General features: G+C 38.8%; 1 protein-coding gene across 11 annotated transcripts in view; it reads left to right on the forward strand.

Annotated features, from left to right (window-relative positions):
- Positions 1–16,325, forward strand: part of LOC127371909 (mitogen-activated protein kinase 14A) — a 123,131-nt gene that overhangs the window by 6,213 nt on the left and 100,593 nt on the right. For 9 of the 11 annotated variants that reach the window (XM_051415121.1, XM_051415130.1, XM_051415127.1 and 6 more), the window contains exons 2-6: positions 2,650–2,779; positions 5,560–5,618; positions 6,630–6,741; positions 7,793–7,822; positions 8,048–8,095. In XM_051415121.1, coding sequence (XP_051271081.1) covers positions 2,650–2,779; positions 5,560–5,618; positions 6,630–6,741; positions 7,793–7,822; positions 8,048–8,095 — 379 coding nt within the window. Of the gene's footprint in view, positions 1–2,649; positions 2,780–5,559; positions 5,619–6,629; positions 6,742–7,792; positions 7,823–8,047; positions 8,096–8,187; positions 8,303–9,371; positions 9,444–11,016; positions 11,097–11,611; positions 11,692–12,211; positions 12,291–12,563; positions 12,738–12,854; positions 15,069–16,325 lie in introns of those variants that run through there. The other 2 variants (XM_051415134.1, XM_051415133.1) reach the window with 2 other exon arrangements.

The raw sequence follows: 16,325 nt of genomic DNA on the forward strand, positions 1-16,325 counted from the left end.
GCTGCTTTTGTCTGCTTTTTCAGCTAAAGGGGTTTGGCAGGGTGGGTTATTGTCTCTATTGTTTGACCTTTGTATGAGTAACGAGCCTGAGAACTTAAATGCTTGTAAAACAGGTTGTGTCTTTATTCATCTCACAATTAATAATTTTAACATTCAAACAGATCATACATACATACATACTCTGACAGAGTTTTCAAGTTTATTTTACAGAGGACACATGCCATCATTTATGACAAAAGATATACAGTATATTGTTATATCGATAGGATTATGGTAAAACTTGTGTAAATGATAATTACTCACAATGGAGCCACAGGGCTTGTAATGTGTGTGCCAGGATTTTATGTAATATTCGTCAGCCTGCCAACATTTAAGAAATGCACAGAGTTTGGTGAATAAAAGTGTATTTCTTTGTCTAAAAGTGGGTAATTGATGACCATTTTGTGTGATAGCCTTTAATCCTTTTGTCTATTTGATCTCATGTGGACCTCATTTCTGAAATAAAGAGAATTTGATGGCAGGAGAAAGGACAGGACACTTAACTAAAGACATCTCATTTACAGTTCTCATTTGCCTCTATGCTCACTCTGTCTGTTAGTCAACATACTACTGACAATCCCTCCTTCGCAGCCTGTGATCCCAGCCTCATAATGCTGCTCCTTTTACAGCCCACGTTTTTATGGCTATTTCTTATTGCACTTCCATTTATTACAGACTAATTGGATGGTGTATGCTTAGACCCGTGTTGTTTGTCTCGCAGATTAGCAGCAGTTTGACAGACAGCATGCATGTGACTTTAGTTTGTCATTAAGCTTTGGTATACTCTGTGTTTATGTACGGGTTTTCCCTCACAAGTGAGACATATACAAGTTGTTCTGCAAGCCTGGAACATAGAGTTCATTGGGTGTGGGAGATTATCTCTGACTTACTGGAAAAAACATACTGCTTATCTTAATGTTCTTATTGTGGATGCATGCCACATAATGGTGTGCACTCACACTGATTTTATCCATAATGACACTTTTGCTCGGCTTATACACTAAACACAGGTATTCTGAGTTCTCAGTTGTGCGCGGTTCAGAGGATTGACAGATCAAATCTTTTGTCAGTTTGTGAAATATGTTGAGAGGAAATGACTCTCATCTCCCCCAGAAATGAATAGTGTTGAATGGCCCACTCCCTGCCGGTCTTCTGGATCTGTTTTGTGTATCAGATAGTTTGCAAGAGCAGTTTTTCACCCCCCCCTCCCCATGGTTAGACCACAAGAAGAGGAAACACTATGCCTACTTCAGCACAAACTGTGTACTGATTTTTTTTTTCTTTCTTATTTTGCAATCATCCATTTGTGATGCAGCTTAAGTGACTGACCTGGAAGGAATGTGGTTTATTGTAAGTAGGTTGTGTTCCCTCACAGATACAGGAAATGCAGCAATGTCACACTTCTTAGGGAGGCAAGGCCCATCTGCCTCTCTTTCTACCACCTTTCTTTCTTTTTGTCTGTGGAGAAGTGTCTTCATGTTTCATGTTTATGGTGCGAATATAGGTTTGATAAATCCTATGTCCTGTCAACGGTGACTATCTATCCTTTGGAATATAGTCTACAGCTTTTAGTAACAGTGCTTATTTTACCACAACAGAGCAAGAGCACATTTCACTCTCAGCTTTTATGTTACACTTTCTTTGTCCATGTTCTTTTTTGCCACACCTGTTTGTTCTTCTTTTTGTCTTCCACCCTGGATCTACAATGACAATGATGTATTCTGTTACACGATAACAAAGAATTGAGTAAAATTATGAATGATGACTGAAGCAAACACAGCCAAGCACACTGACATGGACAGCTCCAGCAGAATGGCAGGGGAGGTGCTGATTTTGTGTTAACCTGAATATGCTCAAATAAGCTGTTGCATTTACAGTTTTAACAGTTATTTAGGCACCAGGGCACCTTTTTCAGACTTTTTTTTTCCCATGTGTCATTTCTCTGTTGGTTCCTGTTTTTTTTTCTTTCTTTTTTTTTTCATTTTTCAGTACCTCAATCTCTACATTAATATTCTTGTAAGAGTGTAAAAATTATTTTAATAATGTTTTACTGGGTTGGTTCTACAGAGAGACATGTTGTAGTCAGCAGTTTATTTCTTGGATGAGTTAAGAATAATGCATTACCAAATGGAGATGTAATCAAATATTTTCAGGGTCCAGTGTAAAGTGGTCCTGGACATCATGTGCTAAGTCAGGCAGCTGAGGTCGGATTACATTTATTGTAGTCAACAACGTAAAAAAAAAAAAAGAACTACTGAGCAATAATATGTTGGTCAGTAAATATCTGCTTACAATAAGCATTGTTCAAACAATTAGTGGATTTTTACACTCACATGCAGCTGATATTTGACAACATGTTCAGTCATGTCCCCCATAAAGCCTTTGGCTGCAGAGTATAATAAGAAGCAAAACCGTGAGCTCTGTGTTATGCAACTATTTGCTTTGTTTACTGGGTTAAGGCCACCTACACAGTCTAGTGAAACATCTCATTCTCAGTTAAATCAATAGAAATGTTTTGGGTTTTGAAATGACAGTTGTTATTAGCTTCACTTCCTTTTTACAATTAAGGTCTTGCCTGTTTCAAACACTTTTTTTTCATGTGTCTTTCAGCTCGGCGTATGATGTGAAGACATGCCTGAAAGTAGCAGTGAAGAAGTTGTCCAGACCCTTCCAGTCCTTTATCCACGCAAAAAGAACCTACAGAGAGCTGCGGCTGCTCAAACACATGAAACACGAGAATGTGAGTCACCTGGAACTAAACCATCCACCCTAACCTCCACCCCCTCTGACCACAACCTGCCTCTGTATCTATATCTATTTATATCTATATCTGTATGATGTATACATCAAAAAACAGACATTCACTCTGTAGGGCAGAGCCAGCTGTAAAAGTCCTCCTGTCCATGCCACAGCACGAGGAGTTTGATGGTATTGGTGGATTTATGAAATGGCAATAACATGTTAAGAAGTGGGAAGTGGTGTCTTCTGTTGGTTTCATGTGTGACAGTGTAAACAAACACGCTGGCCCCAAGCAAGGTGGGGGGGGGTGTATAGGTGTGATGTCCGGTCTCTGCAAGTGATCAAAGCATGTTGGGGCGCTCCACTCGGTGAGCAGTGAGTCACCAAACAGGTTTACAACTGCAGTCCCATCACCTTCTGTGGTGTCTTTTTTTCCCCCTTTCATCCCATTGTGTTTCTGCAGCAACTTTGATTTGTGCTATTATACTTCAATATTTTTAGGATAGCTGCTTTAGTTCCTGTCCTACAGTGTGTGTGTGTGTGTGTGTGTGTGTGTGTGTGTGTGTGTGTGTGTGTGTGTGTGTGTGTGTGTGTGTGTGTGTGTGTGTGTGTGTGTGTGTGTGTGTGTGTGTGTGTGTGTGTGTGTCCTTGCATACAAAACACAAACAGAATTCCTAGTTCATGTGTGCTGTTGGTGCATCCAGCTAACACTTTGACCAAATAGTGTGTTATGCAATATCAGTGGTTATGATTTCTCCAGCTGAAGTGCAGGTGGTGCGTTTCTGTGTGCTGTGTGGGAGCAAGTCAACTAGTGAATGGCATGTATGAGTGTGTGAATAAGACTAGACGTTTCTCTTGGTGCTGAGGTCTTTTTTTTTTACGTGAAAAGGGTGAAGTTTGCTTTGTACAGAGTTCACTCAGTAGTTGCTGTTGGCCATTGTAATGGGTAGAAATAGCTTTTTATGAGAATGTACCAACGAGTGGCACAGTGGACTGGTGCTTTCTACAGTATCCTCAACCTGCAGGCGCTGTGAAGCACAGCGGTTTGAGATGGAAAAAAGAAACTGCAGCTTGAAGAAGTGTGGAAAGTCTCACAGTTGGAAACCCACAAACAGTACTGAGGATTTCATTTCATACGGACATCATTTTACATCATTTTCATACAATATTACTTTTCCTGGATCTTATTTCACTACTTTAACAGCTTGAACTTGTTAAGCAGTAGAGGAATTAGTGTTGCATGGTGCTACCGGTAAAACACTTGCATTGCACATGCATTTATTTGAAAAACAGGTTTTACGTGGGACCTGGATTATTCAGGATTATACAGTACCAGTTCTTATATTGCTGTGCTAATTGCAAGATGTCAGTGTTGAAAATGTGAGTAAAAGACGGACTTGCATAACAACATCGAAATGCGATCTGTTTTTATCTGTGTGGTCCTTAATGAGGATGTTGTTGTCAGGTTCTGTTTCATCATAACAGGGGATATTGCATAAAGCAATGCTTTTTGTCCTTAAATCATCAAAGTGTTGGTACCTACCTATGGTTTACACGGAGAGGGATTCTGTGTTTTGCTCACGCTGTTGCCAGGAGACTCCCAGGGCTTTGATTTTGGAAAGCCTGAATGGACCAATCATCTGTTTGTTGTGGCTCCAGCCCACCAATCAGCTGTGAGTTTGTGCTCTGTGTGGGTGGGCTGCTCCTGTGTTTTTACAATACCTATCCACCTCAGTCTCTCTCTAGGGGGCGGGGGCAGGGTTGGCAATCAAGGCTGCTCTCTGCCAGTGCACTAGCATGCATGAATGTGTGCATATACATGTACTGTAAATACACACACACACACATGATGATCCTGTAATATGTTTTCTGTCTTTGTTCTCTTTTGCTCTGTTCTGTTTGCTCTGAAAACTCATAAAAAGAAGTCTGTTATGTGCATATAACTGTTGTCTTAGTCTTACATACTGCAGCCTATCATACTTTGTCACTTTGACACATTATTTTTGGTTTTTCCTCACATGCACATAAACTCTTTACACTGTGGTGAAAAGATCTTGAAATGTTCACCAGTTGAAGGGAATTTAATATATCTAATATCCAAAGCTGTTGTAACGTTAATGAATAAACATGTTCACAACTTGCTGAAAGTTTTAAAACTATTAGAAACAGCAGGCGGAACAAGCATGTGAAACCAGTTGAAAATAACTCCATCCAATATTACATGTTGCTTTTTGGGCGTCATAAATGTACACTATCCTTTTGTTCACACTAAAACACAATATTAACACACCGCTGGGGCACGTCCTGTCAGCATGATGCACAAGTTTCACCGCATCCTCTGTAATCATATCTGTTGTGGTTGCTATCAGCGCCGCTTATGTGATTAAACCACTTGGAAACCAAAACTGAGCGCAAGGATGACCCAGTGTACGTCACTATACATAAAAGCTAGCATGAGTCCTTGAAACTGGAGTACTGTAGCAAGATTGTCTACTTGTTTGACAAAATTATTTTAAACTATCAGGGTCAAAGTACTTTAATTCTAAAAACAAAAATGGTAGAAATTTATCCAGTTGTTGATTGTAAGATATTCCTTTATTCCTTTAAGTTTAAGTTGGTTGTTAAAAGTTTGTAACTGCGGTATGAGAAAGTGTTTCTTATATTTTTATTAAAAGCATGCATGCTGATACTTCAAATGTAACCAAAATTATTGTTCATTTGAAATCTAATGCACAAATACATTTTGCTAATGTTGCTGACCTTTGACATCTTTTCTTTCAGGTGATTGGACTGTTAGATGTTTTCACGCCAGGAACAAGCTTAGAGGAGTTCAATGACGTGTAAGTCACACTTTTCCTCACTCATGTCTTTTAGTTAGTCCTCTGTCTCCTTTTTCTTCGTTCTTTCTACAGCGTCTTTCTCTGTCTCCCTTCTCCCTTAAGCTCTCACACAGCTTTATTTTCTGTCATTGTCACACAGCGAAAACCTTCAGCAGATTGCAGGATTAACACGAGAGAAACTAGAGTTACAAACTCATCATAATCCTTTAGCTCATAACTTCACGCCAATCCAGCATGTGGCGGGTTTTACCAAGGTGAATGTAGGGTGGATACGAGCACTATACACATCACAGCTAGTCTCCATGGTAACAGCCATCTGGCAGTCTCTGGGGCTACAGTGTGTGTGTATGTGCACAGAATACTCAATCAGTGTCCTTGAATTCTCCGCGTCATCAGCATGTTGCACATTTGTGGAAATGTGAGATGAAGCTACACACACACACACACACACACACACACACAAATACCCAGCACTGATGTGACACTTCTCCTTTCATGCGACCAGTTACAAACAGAAACATTGTGAAATCAATCCTTCTATTGCAATGCAAGAAACCATATGCATGCATATGCAGGACAGCCAATAGCTGCGTCTCTTTTGGTACGAGGTCAGATTGAGCAGATATACCATGCACAGACCTAACATACATACACATAACATAACTTCCACTGTAATTGGCCTCCTTCAGCTGATCTGTTTGCTGTATAAACATTCCCCTATCAAAAAAGATAAGTGAAACATTGTCCTTTTTCCACTCTTCATATCAGTCTCTTTCTAATTCTCCCTTTCTTTAAGAATATAAATAATTTATTTAATAAAGTTTAAAAAAGTTACACACAGAATGGTAATGCAGACATCGTGTAAATGAAATCAGTGTTTCATACAGTCCTTATTGCAGATAGTGATACAAGTATTTTAAAAGCATTTTTGAATTAAAGAAAGGAACAGAAGAAAAAGACATGCAGACATCCTGAGACCACATCTGATCACCCGCACTGTATGATTTGCAGGTACTTGGTGACCCACCTAATGGGTGCAGACCTCAACAACATCGTCAAGTGTCAGAAGCTGACTGACGACCACGTCCAGTTCCTCATCTACCAGATTCTCAGAGGCTTAAAGGTCAGTGAAGCTCCTGGCTTAACACAAGAATTCAGTCCAACGCTGCTGCCTTACTCCTTATCCTGATTAGTAGGTTGTTTTACTAGACTGATGTGAAACAGTCTTTATGTACTGACTTCTCCTTTATCAGGATATTACTACTAAATACTAAATATTATTTTTTCCAATTTGGTAGATGTAGAAACATACTAGAGATTTAGTAAGAAACTGTAGTTTGTAAGTCTGATGGCTCATTGAATGAAAATTGGCCTATTTAAAGTTTTTCTGTCTGACGTTATGGTCCCTTGCAATAAACTCTGTTTTGACAACTGAATTCTATCATCTGACACAATAACCCCAAAGTAAAAAGTCTGAACTTCCTGTCAATCATCAATTCTGATGGGACACAATACTTGAAGTTCATCGCCACGATCGCTGAACCCTCTTTGTAATGTTTTAGTAGACTTCTGTCTCTGGTATTGATCAATTTTATTGATATATGCTGTCTTTTAGTATTGTACTCTGCTCTATGTGTACCAGTTCAACCACTGTAGATTTAAAGGTCCAGTGTGTAACATTTAGGAGGATATATTAGCATAATTGGAATATAGTATGCATAACTATGGTAGTATAGTTAAATACATAACTAGTGTATTCTCACCTGAAAATAAGAATTGTTGTGTAGAAGAGCCTTTTATATATAGACACCACTGGTCGCCTTCCAGGAAGGCCGCCATGTTGAACCACATGTTTCTACCATAGGGTCGTTCACATTTTTCAACCATAGTAGTTTTTTCTCTTGGAAGGGTGAAGCGCGTAGGTTGCAGTGTGCAACTAAACCGCTAGAGGCCAATAAATCCTACACTGTTTCTTTCAAATGTAGCGCATAAGAAGAGTGTAGTAGAGAAATGGTTGGCAGTACTTGCAGTACTTTGGTATTTGTATCTGTGACTGATGGTTACACATAGTAACACACAGTAAACTATGTTTAAATAGCAAATTAAATACACTTTCAGTTGTGATTTCAGTTATATATAAGTTTAATAATAGTTTTGTTCTTTTCCCCTCACAGTACATCCATTCTGCAGACATCATCCACAGAGTAAGTTCTGAGTTCTGAAGTCTGATAGATTCTCCTGAAGTTGATTTATGACCATTTTGACCTTTGACCATCTTACTGATTACCAGAAGGCTACAATCAATACAGCACCAGCTGATCCTATATGATGTTTGGTCAACATTAACAGGGAAAAACAGATTGCAAGACATCTGTCTGTTGTTTCTATATCCTGTCTTGACTTTTCCTTCTTTCCCCTTTCCTCTTCAGGACTTGAAGCCCAGTAATCTGGCTGTGAATGAAGACTGTGAGCTCAAGGTGAGAAAAATAGTTGACTTGAAGCAAAGTTCACTATGTATGATTTAGATGATCATGTACACGCCTACAAATAAAATCCCTTCGTCCCTCAGATCCTGGACTTTGGTTTGGCACGGCACACAGATGATGAAATGACAGGCTATGTAGCCACCCGGTGGTACCGAGCCCCAGAGATCATGCTCAACTGGATGCACTACAACATGACAGGTAAACAAAGAGATTTAATCAAAAAGATTTGGGCAACTGAATGTAACATTACATCATGTGCAATTTTACCCAATTGAAATTGTACTGAAAAAGCTTGTTGTCATCTGTGTGTTTAGTTTGTGGTTGTTGTAATTCACAAAAAGTAGATATAAAAAAACATAATTTCTGCAGATATATGTAGCTTTTTCTTCTGCAGTGTCACTTGTTAAGAATTTATTACAAAAGAAATGATGAGGGCCATTAAAGAGAAACTAGGCCAGCTTTTCAATTTTCTGGTGCATTCAACTTGACATCAAGGTGCAACACTTCGCCAAAGCACCCATAGCAGTTGTCTTAGATGGCTTGCGATGTTGGTATAAATGGTCAAATCAATTACCGTACTTATGTTGCATTATGCTGTCTCAACAGTTGTAAAGCACTTTTGATAGAGTGCCTGTTGTTGCACCACTTTATATTTTTTTTAGCAGCTGAATTGTTGAGTTTACTATAGTATAAAGTATGGCAGCACAATTAATTGAAACAGTATCAAATCGCAATATGGCCAGGTTCAATATGTCGATTTCAAGAGCTGCAGTGTTTTAATAAAGGTAAAATGTGTGACAAAATAGCATTATAATAAAGTAGTGTCAATGGTAGAGATGCCCTGGTCTACAAATCTTGTTCTCCAGATTTAGGAATGCATGTTTGTTTGGTACAGACCCCCAAAACATTTAGTTATTTATTTTTGTGAAAATTTAATTTGTGATGAAAAAAATGACTCCCACAATAATCGTGAATCATATTGCAATAACAATATCTGTCAAAACAATCGCAATATAATGTTTTCACCATATCGTGCAGCCCTATATTAAAGCATCTTGTATTGTATTTGTTTAATCCCTGTATGAGTCCCATGATCAGTCTTTTATTATATTATTGCATTATGCTTTTGAAAACTTGAGCTTGGGATAAAAAGTAAGGCACATACAAAAGTGACTAATGAATATAATGTAACTGACACTAAATATGAAACATACACGTACATATTCTTAAGTATTCACTTCACGTTTTTCTTCATTACCTGTAATAGTGGATATCTGGTCGGTGGGCTGCATCATGGCTGAACTACTTACTGGACGGACGCTCTTCCCTGGCACAGACCGTATCCTTCCACCATTGTCACTGCAATGTAATAAATAAACTAAACTGTAGGCCTTTGGTAGATCTGGATGGATAAATATTGTTCTTTTGTGTATATGATCGTTGTTTGATTCACAGATGTATTGTTCCCTGCATTCAAGGCTATAACACAAACTGCTGCTTTGTTGCAAAGACCACAGTGTTTCAATGACACACACACAACTTTACATACTTCAAGCTTACTTAGATGCATTGCTGAGTATTGACTTTTATGAGCTGCATGCCAGAATAGTCAGGGAAACTTGACTAGAGGGAGAGAGAGAGAGAGAGTGTGCGTGCATGCGATAGGAGTTATACTCCCCTGCCTTCTGTGACTAAGCACTGCCCACTGTTGTCTCCACTGCTTCTCCAAGATACAGTACATCTTCCTGTTTCCCTCCCACAGAGCTTCCCATGCACAGCAGCAGAACGTAACAGTATTTCAATACAAAAACACACAGGAAGGCACTGTGAGGCGCTGACTACTAAGGTCACGGTCCTGTTAAAGATTAAAAACATGGGCTTGCTATTGTATAATGTGTTTGTGATTCCTCCTCTAAATGATCAGTGAAGCCATTCACTCTGTCACTGCATGCTCCGTGGGTGTGTGTGTTTCTTTGAATGTGAGCCCTCTCACCAAATCTAGAGAGGTGGTGGATCAACCCACCTACGAAGAAGCATATTTTAATATAGAGTACTATAGTCTTTGTGGACTGTCTTGTTTTACCTGTCTAAATGAAAGATCTTTGCACAGCTGTATAGATGCTTCTCGTGGGAGGAAATCTGAGCTAAAGCATCCAGAACGAGATCACGCATCTTATAAGCTGCTGCTCACTTAAACTGAAAGCACAGCATGCAGGAGCTGTGCACAGTACATGTGCCTTTTTAGTATTAAAGAATAATCTACTAATGATTGCTGACATTTTCAAATTTGAATAATAGATCAGCTACATGCACTTTATGTGGTTTAGAGATCACTGGGATCACCAAATAACTTTGCTTACATTTCTGATTGCTTGTGTAAGCTGCAGTGATTATTCAATTCAGAAATAAATCTGCAACCATTGTGATAGTGATCAGTTAATAGGTTGTTTTTTTTTAATTCCTTTGCTTAAAAGAACATTCATAGGTTCCCTAATGTAACAACTTGCTGCATTTCACTTTTTTATATGATTTGTAGATTGAAATGGGTTTTTGCTATTGACATTTCAGTCTAAATGCTAACAATTTGTTAGGTCGATACAATTTGCAGATCGATAATTAAAATTAGTTGCTTGCATTTTGTGTAGTTTTGCCTAATTAAACGGCACAATCTAACCTTTGGTAATAACACATATAGCAGTTGTTTTTTCACCATGCAGTGCTGTAATCAGTATCAGTTATGCATCGCAGTGTGTATTAACTTTTGGGCTGCCTTTTGTTCTTTTTTAACTTTTTGAATATATGAAAGAAGATTTTCAGACACAGATGACAGCTCTGACTATTGTACCTCTCACCCCTCTCTCCTTCTCCAACACCCTCCATCCCTCCTGTTTTCCTTCATGTGAGTGTGGTAGACATTGATCAGTTGAAGCTTATAATGATGCTGGTCGGAACCCCAGGGCCCGAGCTCTTGATGAAAATCTCTTCGGAGTCTGTGAGTGTCAAGTACCATCCCACCCAGTTCTGTCGCACTGCCCCTCCTGCCTGCGTTTGTGTTGCCTCTGTGTTGCCCTGACAAGAGTTAGACGGTCCACTTTACTACTTTTGAATTGCTACTTCTTCTTCTAAGCTGCACCTGTTTTGCTCTGAAATTGTGTGTTTTTCTTAATGGCTTTATATGCACTTGGGCTTTGGTTCCCACTTCTTTCCAGCATGTGCTATGAACTGCAACAGTCTTCTAATCTATTAAGAAGCCTCTAGTGCAGCGCTGGGTTACAGTGTCCATAAATCTCTTTTAATATCCGAACCCTGGATACTAAATTATCGGTTATAGTCAGGCGAGGGTTGTTCTATATCAAAGCTCAGAAACTGTCTTAAATCATCTTCATCCTCACCCTGTGTGTGTTTCTTCCCCCCTTTTCCACACCTCCATACACAAACTACCCTAACCACTCCATGCTCTTTGACATGCTGACCATGTTATGATGCCCCTTGACTCGGAAGCTTTAGATATAAACCAGCTGCAGCAGATAATGCGCCTGACGGGGACGCCCCCAGCCTCCCTCATAAGCAGGATGCCCAGCCATGAGGTGAGACACATGCCCTCCGCCTTCCCAAGTGCCCCCGATCTTCGCACTGCCAGCTGGAATCAGGGCACCAGCTGATATCCACGGTCCTGTTTAGAGACATATACCGTTAGACCTGATGGGGTGTTTTTAAGTATTTCTTACCTTTTGCGTTTGTCTTCGTATCGGCCTCTGCTCTCACTCCACTTACTCCACCTTTTTCCTCTCTGACTCACTGTGTTTGTCTCAGCAAGGCTTTCCAGTGTGCTTTGCCAGTATAATCTGATGAGCTAACTGGTAACACATTGATTCTGAACATAAGGGCACAATGTGTAATGCGTGTAATTTGGGTCATGATTAAAGTGCTTGAAGCATGCGTTTCAGGAAGGATGTATAGTAATAATCATTTTTGTAGCATGTCAATGTAGTAAATCAATGTTATATATGTCAAAATATTTAGTCTTTTATAGCACAACCCCTTACCACCTGTGTTCCTTTTAAGATCTCTTACAGTTTTGCTGTTTTATTGTATTTTTTCACACAGGCAAGGAACTACATTAACTCACTTCCCCACATGCCCAAGAGGAACTTTGCTGATGTGTTTATTGGCGCTAACCCCCTTGGTAGGTTCCTGTTTCGACATCACGCCATGGCTGACACTAGTTGTGGCTCAGTGAGTCCCTCTGGTGGTATCATCACGACAGTCAGGGTTAACCTCAATTACTGTACATGGCTGTCCAATTTAAATCATCCACTATGAGAAATACTACAGCAATGTAGTAACTGTTTTAACACCTATACATTAAGGTTTGATTATACATAAAGGTTTAGATGGAGGGTTTTGCTCTCTTTGCTTTTCATATACTCATCGTTGCTGTCTCATCGCTGTGTTCAAGCGGTGGACTTGCTGGAGAAAATGCTGGTGTTGGACACAGACAAGCGGATCACAGCATCTGAGGCTCTGGCACACCCGTACTTTGCCCAGTACCACGATCCAGACGACGAGCCCGAAGCGGAGCCTTACGACCAGAGTTTCGAAAGCCGTGAGCTGGAAATTGAGGAATGGAAAAGTAAGTCGGCATATTGTGGATGCCTGGCCTATAACCTGAACTTGCTGGGAAGAAAATGGGTAGATGTTTTAGGAAATAATTAGTGAATAACCTCACATACTGTTTATTGTCTCTCAGGGTTAACCTATGAGGAGGTAGTCAGCTTCGAGCCACCGTCGTTTGACGGAGACGAGATGGAATCCTGAGGAGGAGGAGGAGGAGACACCTTTTCTTCCATCTTTTGTTTTCCAAGAAACACTCTTTAAAGACTATCAGTCTCATGTGACTATCCACCACTTTCCTCACACACTCGCACAACCATGACATTCAAGTGCCTGCCGTCATTCATCTCTGGGGGACGTCGCGTTATCAGGGATAAAACTTGACATCCTGTTCCTTCCGTCCCCCACTTTGCTGTTTTTGTTACCCTCCATCCCAACGCGCTGAGGCAGACTTTAATTCTCCTTATATTTTTAGTGAGCTTTTACCTCCAGACATTTATGGTTTATATTGATCCTCTCTTTGATTCAGAAAACTAGAAATGACATGTCAGTATCTTAAAGAAAATTGGAGAAATTGAACCGCTAATGTGTATTTTATACAATTGTACTACTTACCAGTAATTAATATTCAAGGAAAAAAGATTGGGTTGAATAGTTTCAAACTGTGGTGTGTATCTTCCACACATCCAAATTAAATGTTATTTCTATTAATGCATAGAACATTGTATATATGACAAACAGTATTTGTACTATAAGTACTTTAGTCAAACCAGTTACCGTATTTGTGTAATAGTCATAATCGCTGAGTCACACTTCAGCCGCCCCTCTGACAGTATGAATTTTATTAATCGAGTTTAGCCTAAAATGGCATATAAAAAGATATAGTATGTAATTTAATACAAGTATGTATTGTATAGGTAAAAAATCTGCAAAATATTCACCTATACATGGAAAATTCCGTGCTTCATATTTCTTATTGTTGGATATGAAGGCTTACAGTGTCCCTCTCAACCAAAACATGACTTTAAAGAGTATGCTTACGTATCCATTTCACCTACTTAACATTTGTTTAGTTTCCAATCCTTTCCTCCCATATCAATTCGTCTTTTCAGCACTTCTGATCTGTTGTTTCACATGAATGTTTCAGTCACCATTATCGCAACCTACAGTACCACATACGCATGATGAAGCCAGATTTAGCTTATTAGTTTATTGAAATGTGATGTTTCCCACCACAACACCAACTGACAATGTACTTTAATCATATTGCATTTATAAAACACAGTACTATTAATGTTTATTGAATGTTGGGGGCGCCAGTTTGCCTCATATTTATGATCTTTTGTTATGTTGTTTGTATATCGATGTAAAAGAGAATATTATTTGCCAGAATTTAAGGTTCTTTTTATTATTTATGGAGAGCTTACTATATCAGAAACCAAATGTATCATCCGTAATCTCAAACGTCAGTTAGGCCGCAGTGACTGCAGTTACAGCTTGTGTATCAGAGTCAACAATATGAATCATCTAGTTTTAAATCAGTTTAAACAACTCTGCTCATTTTGCAGTTGTTTCAGTTCGTTCTTTTCTGGGATTTCTGAGTTTTGAGTTTAAATTTGTTCTTGAACATTTATTTATCTTGTTGTGTTCCAGAGGTACTGCCCTCCAAAAGTATCCTATTGTCAAAGAATTTCAATAGAAAGTGCAGAAATTAAAAGCAAAATATGTATTACAAGTACGTCAACATTTTGTATTGACATACAAACCACTAAACAGTAGACGCCTAGTTAGTTTTTTTCCCATGAAGCATTTTAGGAGTCGGATTACAGTTATATGTGACATACAAGCTATATCCACAGTTGCTCTGGCTGATGTCAAACAATATCCGTGTCTTCACTATTTCATTTGCAACTGCTTGTTTTCATGTAGTGCTTTTTCTAATGTATTATTTTATTCTTTGTGTGTGAAATCAAGATTTGATGTTACTCTGTGATTCTGTAATATTGATTGTTTTTTGAGTAATGCTAGAACTATATTTGTCATTCATTTGAATAATTTAGCAGGGCACATGTATGTGGGAAAGAGTGTACGTTTACTCACTGGATGCTGAAGGGCAATGCTGAATCCTCATTCTTTGTAGGTTTTTTTTTTTTTTAAACTGCATAAATTAGATTATTTATCTTGTCCATATCCCAGTGTCACTAGTTAATTTGGTCATTGGTTCTGCTTTCTTTGCCTGAGATGTGTTCATATCTTTTTACTGTGTTCTTTACCACATGTACCAAGACAGCACGCCACCTGTAAATACCAACATTAGAAAATAAAGGCTACTATTTTTCAAACCTGTTAACAGTATGCAGAGTTTTAGTTGTCAGTGTGCCGCCACTGGGTGGCAGCATCGTTCAAGTAAAACCTCTGCAAAGTGTTGGATGATTAATCCTGAAGGGAAAGAAGGTAAAGCAAAATAGTAATAAAATTATTATTAATTTAAATAAAACTTCAACTACCATTTATTTAAGGTATAAAATCACTTGACAGGTTAAATGAAAACACCAGACATACAAGTATGGGTACTTGCATGCATGCACACAGGCTGAATCCCAATCAGTGTTAATGATATACTGTATTACTACAACAATAACTGAATCAGAGTTATTAGTTGTCGGGTACAAGTCAAAGGGGAATGAGTAAGAAAAAAATGCTAAACAGTACATTTGTATCCTCACCAGCTTTACATGAAACATAATTTGTAATATTATATCTCATATACAGTAATGTTCTGGTGAATTAGATGGAGACTCATACATAATGTAATGCTCTGATGCTTTTCTCTGGTACTCGCAGGGCCCTCCTCTAATATGGTAAGGGTCTTAGTTATGGAAGCCCATTTCCACAGAGAAAAGAAAAAAATTTATTCAAGGCTCAGAATAAATACATAAAAAAATGAAAATAAGCTACTAATGATAAATTAGAAATGAGATACTGGATGATATTTTAGACTGAATGTTTTAGAATTTGACTGACTTTTGAAACTAGAAATACATTATTGCTCTTACAAAAGCCTTAGCCTGGTGATGCTATTGTTAGCTAACTGTATTGCTAACATATCGCTCTATAACTGACATTACTGAGGCAATCAAGTTCAAGACTACATCATAATTTAAGGTTAGCAAGTCAAAATTATGACTGGTTGTTTTTGAGTCAGAGGTCTCTTTCATTTTTAATTTCGCCAGCATGACAAGAATATACATTAGACAGTTACTGCAAATATCATCTGCAGGCAAAACTGTGACTGTTGGGGTCCTTGGTGATCTGAGACCCAGGGGCATCTAGCAATCTTGCCCATTGGGCTCGTCTGAAAAACATGGACCAGATTCAAACTTCAGCTTGCAAATAACAGAGAAATGGTTCCTGTAACAGCCATTACTGTCAGTAACAGTTACCCATGGGACAAAGTTGCCCCTGGCCCCACATCCTCGGGCGCCCCAAAAGCACCAGATTCACTGTGTAGCAATTGGTTTTAGTTATTTAAATAATTACACATTTGTTGGGGAATTTGCATCACAAGTACAAAATCAAGTAATGTGAGAGTTGCATATAATCAACA

This window comes from Dicentrarchus labrax, unplaced genomic scaffold, assembly GCF_905237075.1.
Source record: "Dicentrarchus labrax unplaced genomic scaffold, dlabrax2021, whole genome shotgun sequence".
Classification (NCBI taxonomy): domain Eukaryota; kingdom Metazoa; phylum Chordata; class Actinopteri; family Moronidae; genus Dicentrarchus; species Dicentrarchus labrax.